The sequence below is a fragment of the Lactuca saligna genome, chromosome 5 (assembly GCF_052625555.1).
Source record: "Lactuca saligna cultivar CGN05327 chromosome 5, ASM5262555v1, whole genome shotgun sequence".
NCBI classification, from domain to species: Eukaryota; Viridiplantae; Streptophyta; class Magnoliopsida; order Asterales; family Asteraceae; genus Lactuca; species Lactuca saligna.
This window is the reverse complement of record NC_136421.1, coordinates 170,092,185-170,108,078: the sequence shown is the minus strand read 5'-3', so window position 1 is coordinate 170,108,078 and position 15,894 is coordinate 170,092,185. Positions and strand designations below refer to the sequence as shown.

Sequence of the window (15,894 nt, the reverse complement as noted above, 5' to 3'; positions counted from 1 at the left end):
ATTCTATTTAGAATATTTCACGTATTTTTCAAAAAAAATAGAATTTTTTTTTATTTTTTTTAGTTAATTCAAGTTCCAAAAATAATATTTAAAAAAAGAATTTTTAGATTTTTCCATTTATTTTGCATTTTAAAATTATTTTTTAGAATATGTCAGTGTAATATTCTATTTAGAATATTTCACGTATTTTTCAAAAAAAAAAACGGAATTTTTTTTATTTATTTTTATTTTTTTAGTTAATTCAAGTTCCGAAAATAATATTTAAAAAAAGAATTTTTGGATTTTTCCATTTATTTTGCATTTTAAAATTATTTTTAGATTTGGTCTCACGGTCTCACAAAATTAAAATGGTTTCAAATGAACCTGAACCTATATATATATATATATATATATATATATATATATATATATATATATATATATATATATATATATATATATATATATATATATATATATATATATATATATATATATATGGCCAAAACTCTTTTATTTAAGAGAGTTATGGTATTTTGATTTGTTTATTAAAAAGAAATCGGTAAGGTGCAAGCATGGGGAGACAAGTAGCCTTAGGTGCATAGAGTGCTTAATGGGTTAAAGACTTGTGGGTAATATTCTTGCTTTATGAAGGCTTTAGAGGCTTTCATTTGCTACACACTCTCTTGCATCATTTTTGGCCAAAATACTCTCATCTCTCTCACTCTCTTACCTTCTTGCAAGTATTGAAGAGTTAGAAGTTACTTGCATTCTCTCTTTAAGTCATACCTTTGTTTTGACTTAAAGATTAAGAGTTGTAACTAGCATTACATCAAGTTGATCAATTGTTGGTGTACTAAAGTTCATCCATCTTCTTCCACATTCAATCCTCCCCTAGAGGACCCAAACTTTATCAAAGGTTGTTGATTCTTCTTCCTTCTATGGTTGTGCTTTAAATCTTTCTACTACTTCCAAGATGATCCTTGGTGGGTGATAAATGTTTATGTTATTTATAAAACTCAAGTCTTTGGTTTGCAATTATTTATAGTTTTTGAAAATAATTTTTAAATAAAACCCAACATGCCCATCTAACCAATCTTCTAAGTTGAAACCACCTGGTTTGTTTTCACGGGAAGGATGAATAACTGGACCTAAATTTAGGTCGAAATTTATTACATTCTTTGATGTGTCGTCTCCCGTTGCAGATTTTCAGGTCAATCTAATCAAAATCCTAACTGTATCACTTTCTTAATAAATTGACCGCATGTATCCAATCTTTCTTCTAGCTACAAAAATGGTAAAGATTTCAAGATTCTCCCAATAAACACAACCATTGAAAATACTTCAGGTGTTAAGTTAGTTGTAGTAGACCCAATCCCAAAAGCTTGCTTTACTTTAAGCAAAGATTCCCTATAACCATCAAAAAGGTAATTTTGTATCTCTTGAGTATATCTTAATCACACCAAGATTGAGCTACATCAGAATTATTTTATTCTATAATAGTAGGACCTGGAAATTCTCAAACCTAAAGTCGCAAAGCAACCTGCTGATAAAAAATCAAATGGATGATCAAAAGCTCGAGCTACATCAGAATTCTCACCTTATGGTACATGATTTGAGTTAAAACATAAGCATATGGATCGAAGTGTATATAAAGAAATAGGTAGGAATCATTGAAAAGCAAAATCCCAAACAATCGCTTCCTATAAACGACAACAGTCTGTCTTGTAGTTCCGAAATTGACGAACATGTCAAAAATTTAAGAAATTAACCTCTGAATTGAAGTTAGGGTTAAGAAATGACCTTCATAGAACGTATCCAAAATGTTAAACGTTATAATTGTCGCTCTATTCCTGTCGTGATTTTGTTCTAGACCGAAAGTTTGTCTTCCTTTCACGGTGGCGTCGATTTCATCGAAGGCGATGAACAAACATTCGAGGTTTCGGAGGGGTTCAAACCCAGTGAGGAAATAGTAAAGGAAAGAAATAGAAGCCGACAGTTGGAGGAGGACACATACAGGCGGTGGAAGCGTCGAGAAGGATGAACATAAAAATATAATCCAAACTTGCCAATTACCCAAGCAGCCCCCCGATGCCTCCACATCTTCCTTCCGATCACCCACAGTTTTATGGAAAATACCAGCTACTTCATAAAACAGTAAAAGCAAAAGTGAGCCGATTAAGAAAAGAGAAGCCCTAACTATCCACTCATCGACCATCGTTTCCCCAAAACCCAATAACGACTCAGAAGAAGAGGAAATATGAAGCAGAGTTGTCGACGAAGCAAAAAACCTTAGATGAAGAAAACAATAATGGCGAGAAGGATAAAGAGAGTTATCGGGGTTGATTTCCTTGTAGCATGTGGTTGATTTGGGAAGAACCGGAAGGTAGAAGACGGAGTCTATTGGAAGCCGACGACAGGTATTAGAGGGTTTTGAAATTAGAGGAATTGCGGTCTCAACATCAATCGTTGTCTTTTTTTAGATGTAGAGTCGGTGAAGGGAGGTGGAACTTGGAAGGAAAAGGGTCGAAAAGTATCTGATGTTGACGGGAGAGGGAAACCATAGGCGGTGGCAACATTTGTAAAAGATAAGATGACACATTTGTGAATGAACAGTAGTGTTAACCACTTATGGAAAAAATAAAAGATCAACAAATTATTAAAAAAAAAAAAAACAGAAAAGAAAAAGTAGAAGTGTCCAATCAAAAGAGAGTACTATTCATGTGGGGTACTCTCTTTTAATATATTATATAATATAATTCCTAATTTTGAAACTTTTTGGACCTACCCACAAAATTTGCAAACCACAGACAATTTTTGCAATTTTGTTATTAATATGTCCTCTCACATGAGGTAACATTTTAACCATCTAGTTGTGTTGCATGGTTCACATGGTTTTAAACTTAGATGCCTACGATGTCTATGCCAAATGTGGGTTGAGCTCTCTTCCTCGGTCCTTAAACATAAAAGGATTCATTGCTCTATTTCCAGTCTTCCGAAAGATAGTAATCAACCCCTTTTGAAGATGATAAATCTTGCACATACCCACTTTGATTATAACATTTATTAATCAACTCCCTTATAAATTCAAACAAACCACAAAAACTATAGAAAGGATATTGATGTGTTGATATTATATTTGAACAAACCACAAAAACCAAAGAAAGAATATGATGTGAGCTTCAAGTAAGGGATGATTGGGGTTCATCTCATTAAAGCTAAAAGAGCTATTATATGACTTTGATCTAATGCTCAATATTAAGTTATCTAGTTCTCCTTGTATTTTGTTTCTATTTAGGAGTTTCAAAACAGATTAAAACATAAGAATAAGAAGTAATCACAATATTTAGATTAAAAAACAATCGACTCATCTCAAAAACAGATTTGGTAATGATAAAGGGACTATATCTATATGTTCAAAAGTACAAAATTCCAGAAGAATCACAAAGGTCAATGGTCAACGCCCAAAGCATTTCAAGACTGCTGAAGTCATTGAAGATGTTAGAAATTTCATCCCTGCTGATCCACCCGGGAAATATGAAATACAATAGTATGCAAGAGCAAGAACCTGTTGTAAAATGATTAAAAAAAAACTATGTTTACTGTTATTATTTTTTAAATTTAAAACAAGAATGAATTTTCATACCTGAATAACAGCAAAGAACACAGAGAGGATATAGCTATGAAGAACCATGGAAACATAAATGGTCCCCACCATGCTGCCTATGAACCCCAATGTGAAAGGAAGTCTCTGAAACAATTTTTTTTTTTTTTTTTTAAAATAATAAATGTTTGACAATGTTTTGATTAAGATTCTTTTTGTGGTTTAGTGGTTTAGTAGTTTACCTCTGTTGATGTCATATGCAGAAACTGATTTTTTGGGCCTTTAAGCATGAAGAATGCCCCGATTATGAAACCACATCCAACAGTGAAGCAAAGAGCAAATTTCTGAGGGACTATTACTATTACAGGGAGAAAAATGGTAAATGCTACAAAAATGAAGAACACCCCTGATGCAAGTAGAAGCCCAAAATACATGAGAGATTTTCCAGAAGGGATGTTACTTGTAGCAGACTGTAAATTTCCTGGTATGTTACTCACTCCTCTAGATACCCTGAACAAGAATCAAACAGACATTTTTCAATTTTCATAATTTTCATAATCAAGCATTGCCATTATCAACTTCAAATTGCACGAAGCACAAGTAATAGAAGGTGGTTATTGATTATTAGGTTAACGTTAATAGCCAAGAAGAACTGAGAATTCGTAAGCTCAATTTTGCAGATCACGAAGCCTAGATCAAATTGCAAGTGTGAGATTACAGAGTCTGTTCTTTAATTCTCAATCTAGCCTTGATTGTAAACATTATTAAGTGACAATTCAAGTGTTCAGTCGTTTGTTCACAAAAAATTCATCGACATTCAAACAGATCAATGAAATACGGAAGGATCCCCAAATCAGCAACTTGATTACTCAATTAGTTTGGTAAAATAAACCGAGGAAGAAATTGTAGAGCGGCTTACACATTGAAGGTGCCAGTCACAGTGTCGTTGGCAGACCTAACAGCCGATTCAATATCAAACGAACCAACGAGGCTACTAGAGCCTACATCGGAGCCTTTTGTAGCAGCATAAGAGTTCCAATCCGCTAGCAGCGACGAAGAGGAAGATGACAGCGTCTTTGGAAGTGAATTGCGATTACTATCGCTGCTACTGTCACCGGCGCCGGCGGAAAACCAATTTTGCATCTTTCAAGTTTCGAATCCAAACTGTTGTGCTCGATTTGAATTTGGGATCGGAACTGAAAACCAGTTCCTCGAAGGATACAGGTGATGTTGTTGGAAGCGTTCTTCGCCTACAAGTAGATTCTTCTTCTGTCAACAGAAGATTATGGGAAAAAATAGCCCTCGGCCGAAGTTCTTCGCACTCCACGGTCGCATCCTTCGTTAGGAAGATTTCAAGCTCACTCTCTTAAGTTTTGATAAAAATTGAATATAAGGGGATGAATATATTTTGATTAATATTATATTTTCGGATTTTTTAGAGTATATATATATATATATATATATATATATATATATATATATATATATATATATATATATATATATATATATATATATATATATATATATATATATATATATATATATATATATATACTAGCCGTTACCCGCGCACAACAGCGGGGACAAATAGTTTCTTTCAACGATATTTTTTTAAAGAAAAATGTTATGTTCCAAAAGAAAGTTCATGCCGTGGGTGAGAGGAATGACGGTAGTCGTGATAGTGGTTGGTTGAAGGCGGAAGGAGGCAGAGCGGCTGTGGTGGTGGTGATTATACTGTCTTGGTTACTGGTTAGGGTTCTTCGAGAGAGTGTGCGTATATTTCTTACTTTGAAGGGATTACGAAGATAAATATTATGAGATGGCTTGTTACCAATGTGAGAAAAAAGATCATGTATAAATTGTTGACATTGACCGCTTCAAATGGCTGAAGTGTTGAGATTGACGGGTTCAATTTGCAAATTAATTTTTCTATTAATTTGATACGAGATTTTTAGGGGATAAAAGATAGGGTTAAAGTTTTAATATTATTATATTATAAATGGGTTGTACTTCAAGCTTAATAGTTTGGACGTCTTAAAAAATAATATTATTATATTCAATCTATTTATAGAAATAGTTAGATTTCTTTTATAAGTAGTAAAGATATATATATATATATATATATATATATATATATATATATATATATATATATATAGGGTTAGGTTCATTTGAGACCACCTATATTTTGTGAGACCGTGAGACGTATTTTTTGATTTTTTTTTTATTTTTTTTAATTTTTTTTTTATTTTTTTTAGTTAATTCATGTTCCGAAAATAATATTTAAAAAAAGAATTTTTTGATTTTTCCATATATTTTGCATTTTAAAATTATTTTTAGAATATGTACAGTGTAATATTCTATTTAGAATATTTCACGTATTTTTCAAAAAAAATAGAATTTTTTTATTTTTTTTAGTTAATTCAAGTTCCGAAAATAATATTTAAAAAATGAATATTTAGATTTTTCCATTTATTTTGCATTTTAAAATTATTTTTTAGAATATGTCAGTATAATATTCTATTTAGAATATTTCACGTATTTTTTCAAAAAAAAAAAACAGAATTTTTTTTATTTTTTATTTTATTTTTTTTAGTTAATTCAAGTTCCGAAAATAATATTTAAAAAAAGAATTTTTGGATTTTTTCCATTTATTTTGCATTTTAAAATTATTTTTAGATTTGGTCTCACGGTCTCACAAAATTAGAATGGTCTCAAATGAACCTACACCTATATATATATATATATATATATATATATATATATATATATATATATATATATATATATATATATATATATATATATATATATATATTCTAATTTTAAAAGTTTGACAATGTCCTGTAAAACGGTCTACAATCGTATCACAAATGGTCACATATATGCTAAGTTGGAAACTAAAACATTTTTGTCGAGTAACTTGGATGAATTTGTATCACACAGTTTTATGTTTGTTTATTTAGAGGTCGAAGGTTCTACATCTATTAAATTGGATGCAATTGTATTACAAATGATTTTGCATATGTTAATTTGGACATTGAAGCTTTTGTATATGATAATTTCAAAATTAATAACAATACAATTGAGGAATTTGTTTAGTATACTACTATTGATATGACTATTGATAGGAAAAACTTGAGGAATATAATGATATCATTATTTATCAAATTACATAAAAGGTTAAATTAGATATTCAATAATAGATGGGGCTTAAAGATTTGTTTTTCTTTTGATTCTAAACCTAGACAATTTTTTTTTTTTCAATAATAGATTGGAGTTAAGGATTTGTCTTTCTTTTGATTCTAACACTAATATCAGCTATCATGTCAACAATCTATGATCATCTTACAAATAGATATCAATATACATCGCGTCAACAAAAATTGAACACAACCAAGCTTTTAGCATAGCAGTATAGTGATATACACTTTTTTTTTTTTTTTTTTTTTTAAGGATTCAAGTTCAGTCTATGACATAAGTATAATTAAGGGAGGAGGGAGTCGTTCCCTTCCAACCCACCGAACCCACTGTCACATCATTTTTTCTCTTTTATTTTACTTTATCTTTCCCAACCCACAACACAAGAAAATCTTATCTTTTTGAACTCACTCAATTAAAAAAAATACAAAACAACTAATGTACAAGTTTTAAAACACATGGTACAAGAGAAAATAAAAAAGAGAAAATAGAGAGAGATGATGAAGTGGGTTAGTGAAATCAATCAACCCACTCGTTAAAGCGGGAGTGGTACCGCCGATAACTCTATTGTTAATTAAGATTTTACCTTTGATTTTTTTATATTTTTTTTACTTGAGTGGGTTGACTGTTGAGTGGGTTCAAAAAGATAAAATTTTCGTGTTTTGTGTGTTGGAAAAAATGAAGAAAAATAAAAAAGAAAAAGTAATGTGGGTTCACTGGGATGGAAGGAAATGACTCCCTCCTTCCCGAGGAGTAATTTTAGGAATAATTTTAAGAATATATTAAAGTGTATACTTTACCGTTTAGAAAAAAACCATTCATTCATGTCCTATATACAATATGGTGTTTCATCGTTGAAAACATAAACAACAACAAGAATAGGGTTGTGAATTACTATGGGTTAAAATGAAAAAATGGTCCAGACAAAACGATAAAAGATCTAAAACAAAAGTGAAAAAATTAAGGTTTTTTTTTCAAATAAAAAAGTTTAACCTAAAACATAATAATTTCAACAATCTTACTTCTTTCGCAATATTAACCCATATATTTTAATCTGATTACGTTATGGAAAGATTTTTAAGTTAAGATGAACTGATCACAAAAATTGAATCTTCGGAGTATAATTATCTATAAAATTATCTTACGAAATAACATTAAATTTCTATCATTTTTGCCATAATTTGTCTGTGAGCATTGATGTTTTTGCCTATAAAAAAAGTATGTCACGTAGGCACCACATAAGCTTTTAGCATTTTTGTCATAATTTGGGCGTGTAGCGTTTTATTAAACACCACATGAAATAGCATTTGGATTTCAAGTGTTTTGTTTAAACTAAACGCTAGAAACTTATAGTGTCAAACGAGGTTGTCTGTTCAAAACGGAACATTTTGTCAAATGCTAGAAACTAGAAGCTTTTAAATGCTCTCAAAAGCTCATTGCCGAACACGCCATTTGTCTATGAGTTTGATGCGATGATGTTTTTGTCTACTAACTTTTAAAAACGAAAAACATAAATATTAATTAAATAAAATAATATTCTATTAAAAATTAGAAAAAATTACATTTGATTTAACAAATTTAAAACAATTAACATAATGACATACAAATGATAATCCAAATAACATAAAAGCTATCGGTTCAAATATTTTTCGATATTATTGTTCAAATCAATTTGATTAAATCGATACATATGTTCCATCAAATCGACGTGAAGCTTGTGATGTTTTTATTGTCAGGTATCACCATTCTTTTTGTATGCCATAAGGAAACCAGCCGGTATTGACACACTTGAGGATGCATTTTTATTTTCTTGATGCTGACAAATCGGTATGCCCTCATTTTCTAAAATCATATTATGTAAAATGATACACGAATATGTAATACAAGCGAGATTTTCCACCATTAGAGGACGTGTCATATGTTGTAGTATGTGTTAATGTTTCTCGAGGACTCTAAATGCTCGTTCGACATCATTTATAGATTTCTTGGATTTTTTATACTTTAAACGTTTTTGGATCACTCATACATTTTAAGGTCCCAAAAATTAAGACTAAAAAATTTGATTTTTAAGTTAATAAAACCATTATCCAAACAACATCATAGAAACCATGGTGAATAAAAGTGTATCAATAACATCCAAGTACATCATAGTAACATAAAAATGCGGAGCGATGTGGTGTGTGCACTGCATTCATCTCGGGCGCTTCCCTTTTGAACAAGAAGTACCTGAAACATAAACTGAAAACCGTAAGCATAATGCTTAGTGAGTTCCCCAAAATACCACATACCATACATATAAAACATATAATGTACTCCGCCCGGCATCAGGCTGTAGTTGTGCTGATTATGATGGCATGTGCGGAATTAGAAAGATCTAGTGATTCATCATACAAATTCAAGAACACAAGGAGTAAATAAATCTTTGTAAGCTCTTATTAGATCTAGAAAGATTATACAAATGGGTTTGTATACAATTTCTCTCTCTAGTCTAACACTCCAAAATGGACTCTTACATAATGGGAGTCACTCACTTCCTATTTATAGGAAAAGACTCAACCCATTTACACATACAAAGAGGAAAGCCTAAAACATTACATCCAAGCATGATTTTGCACCCTAACATTCTCCCCCTCAAGGTTAGGATTCGATGTCCGGCTTTAATCTCCAACGAGCTAGCACGATCAAGACCAAACTCCCCCTCGAAGTAACACCGGTCTTCAAATCCGCAAATGAATATTCGAAAAACCCAAGAAGCTTTGAATACCCATCATTCTCCCCCTTTTTATAATCAAAAAATGATTATAAAACCCACTAAGGATGAGAAGCGCCCGAGGAATAGTCTTCACGATACTCCCCCTTGATGTGTACCAAAAATGAATCACCAAAAATCTTGCACGGAAAAACAATCACGAAAAAGCCACAAAAAATTTTCAATTTATGAAATTTTTTGACTTTTTGGGTGAAAGTTGCAAGATTTTTCAAAATCCGAGTAGATATTGTCACTTTCTGAAACTTGCAGGGACCCGTTGCGCCAAAAACAGTCAAATATGTGAAACTCTAGCCTATTTGCGAAATCGGGCATAAAGCGTAAATTCGCACAAACTGCAAGGACCAAAACTGAAAATTCTGCAATTTCTCAGCTTTTATTGCCATTTGTGAAGTTGGGTATTTATTTCCAAAAATACGAAACTCCAGGGACTATTTTTGAAAATTTCTGTTATCTTCCCCAATTCACGAATATTTCACAGTCAAATTCTTCTCATATTCCATTGTAAAGTCCCGAAAAATAGATCTATCAATGATCAAAGATAATCACAAATGCAAACACGAATTAACAAGCAAATATAGAACAAAAATACCAAGTTTGCATACGCTTCAATGCTATAAAACGTCTGATACAACTTGGGAGAATACGAAAATATCAACAACCAATAATGACTAACACAACCCCTATTTATAGGCTAGACTCACGACCGTACAGAGTTTACGGCCGTAAAGAGTTTACGGCCGTAAACTCATTCTGACCGTAAACTCGAAACAAAACAATCAAAACCACACACTTACTGCTATCAATTACTATACCTAGACCAAACCACTATACATGGTCTTTCAATCTCCCCCTTGGTTTGGACTAGCTCAACCCCATTCCTTTCTTTACCAGCATGACGTCCATTTGACCCATAGCACCATTCCACATCCGCTTGCTCAGAATCTCAGCAACCATCTTGGTATACGCCTTGGCCCCCTCGTCATAGATATCATCAACCACTTTGATCTGAAAATTGCTCAGGTAATGAATATCCCACTTCCTGAATTGCAGTAGGTCTCTTCGATCATACAACCATATGCATCCATTCTTAAGCTTAATGACTGCACCACAAGTACTCTCATCATAAACCCAACACTCCATAGAACCAAGCGACCCATCTTGATAACCTTGAGCAATGGGAAATTGTTTTACTTGAGTCGTGGGTGGCCACATAACCACTTGCAAAGGTTTATCAGAAGAAGCTTCAAACACATCTGAATGTTCTAGAATAACTGACTCGGCAGTTGGCATTGTCGGGAAGCCCTTCTTGACTTGCTCATCCAGAAAGAATTTAAACTGCAAAACTTGAGGATTATTTAATAGATTGATAAAAGGAGCTTGTGATAACTCCGTATGATCAACCCTTGTCAATGAACTAAAAGCACGAATATCTTTATACAACTCTGAGTTACCACTCTTGCGAATGATAATCCAAAGTCGAAGAGGATTGTGAAATCCCCAAGCGGCCACACCCGATCGATCCCCAAAAGTATCTCTGAACCGAACAATTTCAAGATCAGTCACAGTGATCAAAGATCCTCCTTTAGAAGAACCCTGAGTAGCATTTCTCTTGAATAACAACTGCCCCTTCTCAGTATCATCTTCTTGATTTTTCCGAATGATCTCTTGAATATAGGAAGCCATAGGAGGAACAACAGCAATACGTTCAGCAGAACCAGAAGATTGACCAGTTGGCACATTTACTGGATATGCTTGCACATGTAAATTTATTCTTTGTTCTTCTATAATCATCCTCCAACTTCTTTTTCAATTCAATGTAGCTCGAAGTTAGCAGATTAAAATGTTCTTGAAGATCAGAAATCTGCTTACTTTTCACTTTCTTATCCCTTTTAACTTCTGCTAGCTGTCCGCCAAGATAAGTTCTATCTGACTGAAGTTTAGACACTTGCGTACGAAGCTCAATGTTCTGAGCACGAAGTTCAGCTACTTGAATGTCAAGCTCTATGTTCTTCTGACTTAGCACAGCAATCTCCTTTTTCAAAATAGCAAAGGATGAGTCATCATCTGGAGCACCCCCTTCGTTTATAGAAATGCTCCTTCCTTGAGGATTGGACGAACAAAGCTGTTCTTCTGCCATGTGTAAAGCCATCCTCTCAGAAGCAGCATCCCTATTTAATCTTGGAACAGGAAAAACGGGAGGAGCTGAGGGGCCGCCAACATCAAAAACTGAACTAGATCCAGTTGTGAACATCTTTGTCGCAGAAAGTCGTGTAGTAGCAGTAGCAATTGGCAGTGTAGGAAGACCACTGACCAAACTAGTGATTAGCTCGGATTGTCTTTCATCAAGTATTCTCCTTTTCGAATGAGGTTGATCAGCTTGTGGAGGTATTACACTAACAAATGGTTCAGTTGTAGGAGAAATAGATACAGGAGGGGAACATCCCACAACTATCTCCATTGGAATCGAAGTTGACACCATTTGCTCAGAAGTTGGAGTAAGAGTTTCGCTTGACTTCCTCGTCTCAGTTGTCGGCAAAACACCATCATCGACATTTTGAAAAATTGTGTCAAGAGTCTCATTGGACACAACATTAGCACTACTAGCTAAGGAAGCTGCGATATCATCATTATCAAATCCCGTAAGATCAAGATCTTCAAATGAGTCATATCTATCATCACTGGTAACCATTTCCCTTTCATCTTGTCTTTCAGTCGATTCGTGTTCATGACTAGAAGCACTTTGGTCTTTCGGAGTTAGCGAATCTTCATCATCTTCAGTCAAATCTATTACTATGTTTGCTGGAGTGGAATCCTCCGTAGATGTTTTCTCAGAAGAAGTCGGTTCTGACGATTCGTATGTCACTGGCGTCTCATCTAATTCTATAAACTTTCCAAATTTCTCCAATGGATAACGCCCTCGGAAGACAACTTTTCCTCTTCTGTTTTGTTTAATGAGTCCCACAGTGTGTGGACCTAAAGATTTCATATCCAAAGTGTCTCCCGTTTTTCTAACTTCAGGAAACTGCATATCAACAAACACTTGAATGAAGCGAGGATATTGGAGAAAGGTATCCCTCGTAGAAGCTCGGATGTTTATTACAAATTCCTCTAGGATAAACTTCGAGAAATTGAAATGAATTCCTGCAGCCAAAGACACCATTGCACCAGTGGTGCGTTGAGAAATTTCATCAGCCCAAGTCCTTCTACCCGAAATGCAACTCACGAACACATGAGCTAGAAATCTCCAATACGGATGGAGCAGCTTTTTCAACGTCGGCGGGTAGGTTCCCTCATAACTCATCCGTCGTAGTATTCTCTGAACATCTTCGATACCAATCTCTGTCGGATAACTAGGTTGATCGTCAATCAACAACGCCTCTCGAATAAAACCTTCATTGATTACGATGTCTCGTCCTTGTACCTTCGCTGCAACCAAGAAATTTCCATCCTCATCCATCTGCGTCCTTGCCGTTTCCCAAAATTCACGAACAATGTTCTGATATATCACCGGATTGACTGTTAATGCTGATGCAACACAACATTCACGTAACCTGTGAACCATTGATAGCATATCGGAATGTATGATGGGTGGATCAGCAAGAACGATTGCCAGATTGTGCATGTCTGCAAACTTGAGATTTGTCATTTGCCTGCACTCAAACACAATTGTAAGAAACCGACACCAACTTATTTTGACCAAAAATAGGACAATAAAAATATGGTCAAAATAGAATAAAAAAAATAAAATAAAACTTTTAGCACTTTGGTTCTTTGGCCGTAAACTCTAGTTTACGGCCTAAATAACATCAAAAAAAAATTGGTTTACGGTCCAAAAACAAAACGCCACACAATAGTTACCAAATCAGCAGACATTTGAAGTTTACGGCCTAAAGAACACAAAAAAAATATAGAATTAATGAGTTTACGGCCAAAAGCAATCTGTTCTTGGGCCGTAAACTCTAGTTTACGGCCTAGAAATTGCTCCGAAAAATCAAGACGCTGTTGTCACTGAAATCTTTCAAACGATCCAAGATGGTTACACTCGAATTTACTGGCCGTAAACTGTGAGTTTACGGCCTATGAATGGTTACTCCAAAAAATGGCTAAAAATCGACTATTTTCTTTGAGATAACAAATGATAAGCATATATTCATGAACACAAAGATAAATAGCATCATATTAAAATAATATCGAATTGAAATCATCAACTTTCAGAGTTTACGGCCTATGCTTACGGCCGTAAACTCCTCGACTCGTTTTTTTTGATTTTGGCACACAATGCGATGGTGAACTGTGAAACAAAATACATATTCAAGATCTACACGATGCTACCTTCACGATGATGTCTTTGTTTTACTGAAAATCGAAGGTAAAATTTTTAGCAACTTGAGAGAGCTTGGGAGAGAGTTTGCGGCCGGAAACTGTTGAGTGGGGAGATTCCGGCCGTGAACTCCCCTTTTTTTTACCTTTTTACCTTTCTACCTTTCTTACCCTCTTACCTGATAGCTACCCAGTATTTTCAATTTTTCGCTAGATAAATTAAAAAAAACTTTTGAGGATTAATTTAATTTTAAATGCTAGAAAAATAAAACAAATTTAAATAAAAAAATAAAAATAAAAGTAAAATAAATTAAAATAAAATTTGAAATTGCAAATAAAAAAAATTAAATAAAAATAAAAATAAAAATAAAATAAAAAAAACTTTAACTACTACTTCTTTTGTGATGCTTGGATCAAAGTTATTGGACGGCCCTTATCCACTTGTCGGTACTTTCCATATTCACATCTTTGTCTGGTCGATCGTCGGTATTGTTGTCCACGTAAACACGAAAAATTTGTGACAGATTTAGGACATAATTTTTTTTTGTTACAAGACATGATGAACTTAAAAACCTAAAATTTATGTCTGATCCTAATTTCTTAGATACTATATCTTAAGATCCATTCATCTGACGACGACCAGGGATATTGTTGTCCACCTAAATTGAGCAGCGAGATCTATAGACAATCTGTATGTGTTCAATTTTAAGTGTACTGGAACGTGTTTCCCGCTTCCTGATATGCCCCAGCCATCAAGAACTTCCAGAGTACTCCTTACACCGGGTGAGCAGACAACCATTCAGAGAGAGAAGAGATTCAGAATTCTATTGCTAACTAATTCAGAGGGGTTGAGAAGAAGAAGGTTGCATATGTTGTGTACCAGGTCGGATTAGAAGTCGCGCAAAGGAGACAGCATATGGCTAACAGATGAGAAGTATTCATACATATATTTCATACACATATACATATACTGCAGAGAAATAGAGTTGCATATGTTTCACTCCAGGTCGGATCTCTTCCAATCACGCAAAGGGTGCAACATATGACTAACAGACGGAAAGAAAGAAAATGATATTCTACAGACCTAATTTATCGGAATTTACCAGTCGCCCCATCCAACCGAAATTAAGGACAGAATCCGCACATCGAGGAAAAGTTAAACCACGGTTCCAAGTACGGGTTCAATTAATGTGACGAGTAGATTCCCATATATATCTCCCTGATCAACCTATCCGAGCGTCGTATTGTCAGGCTGAATGGATCTAAGTAGGTCAAGATTTGTCAAGTCTGTAAATTTCCTAAGTTCAATTCTGCCTAGTCATGTCCATTTTAAAATTTTCATGCCTACCGACGCATCAAGTCAGAGCATAGACCTTTCAACTTTAGGTACGTTACGCGGACTCAGGTTGTCCTTTATCACTTATTAATATCATTTCCCATCACTAAAATTCAACTTTGTGTAATTTTTTTTGTTGTTTTTGGATTTTATTTCTCCCCCTAAATTTGTGCATGGGTGAGAATTTAAATAAATAAAATAATGCGCAAATTTAAAAAAAAAAAAACCTAACAAAAATTGAAAACAAACCTAATAAAAATTCAAGATATAGACAAGTAAAAATAAATAAATAAAATAAAAAATAAACAAAAGAAAAAAACTTAATCCTCAAAACGTATCATTTTCAGAAATCCCACAAGCACATCAAAACGAGCTTTGTTAAAAGGCTTTGTGAACAAGTCAGTCACATTGTTATCAGTGTGGACTTGTTCGATTTGAATTAAAGATCGTTCATAACAGTCTCTGATAAAGTGAATTTTAATATCGATGTGCTTGGTTTTAGAGTGTTGGACTGGGTTCTTAGCAATTTGTATGGCAGCTTCATTATCACAATAGATAGGGGTTTCTAAGTAATTCAAACCGTAGTCCAACAACTGATGTTGGATCCAAATAACTTGAGAACAACAAGCTGATGCTGCCACATATTCCGCCTCTGCTGTCGAAGTCGAGACAGTGTGCTGC

The 15,894-nt window shown here is 33.8% G+C and overlaps 1 protein-coding gene across 1 annotated transcript; it reads right to left on the bottom strand.

Annotated features, from left to right (window-relative positions):
- Positions 1 to 3,306: 3,306 nt before the first annotated feature.
- LOC144998760 (protein transport protein sft2-like) lies at positions 3,307 to 4,935 on the bottom strand. The gene is made up of 4 exons (XM_078958489.1): positions 4,503 to 4,935; positions 3,826 to 4,093; positions 3,626 to 3,730; positions 3,307 to 3,547 (listed from the first exon to the last, which is right to left on the bottom strand). Exons 1-4 carry the CDS (start codon positions 4,724 to 4,726, stop codon positions 3,437 to 3,439), a joined length of 708 nt encoding a protein of 235 aa, XP_078814615.1. The 5' UTR covers positions 4,727 to 4,935; the 3' UTR covers positions 3,307 to 3,436.
- Positions 4,936 to 15,894: the final 10,959 nt, after the last annotated feature.

Coding starts and splice junctions, on each gene's coding strand:
- LOC144998760 (XM_078958489.1), bottom strand. CDS start 4,726: ATGCAAAATTGGTTTTCCGCCGGCGCCGGTGACAGTAGCAGCGATAGT. Junction 3,731..3,825: donor TGCATATGACATCAACAGAG/GTAAACTACTAA, acceptor AAATTGTTTCAG/AGACTTCCTTTCACATTGGG. Junction 3,548..3,625: donor TGTTCTTTGCTGTTATTCAG/GTATGAAAATTC, acceptor ATTTTACAACAG/GTTCTTGCTCTTGCATACTA.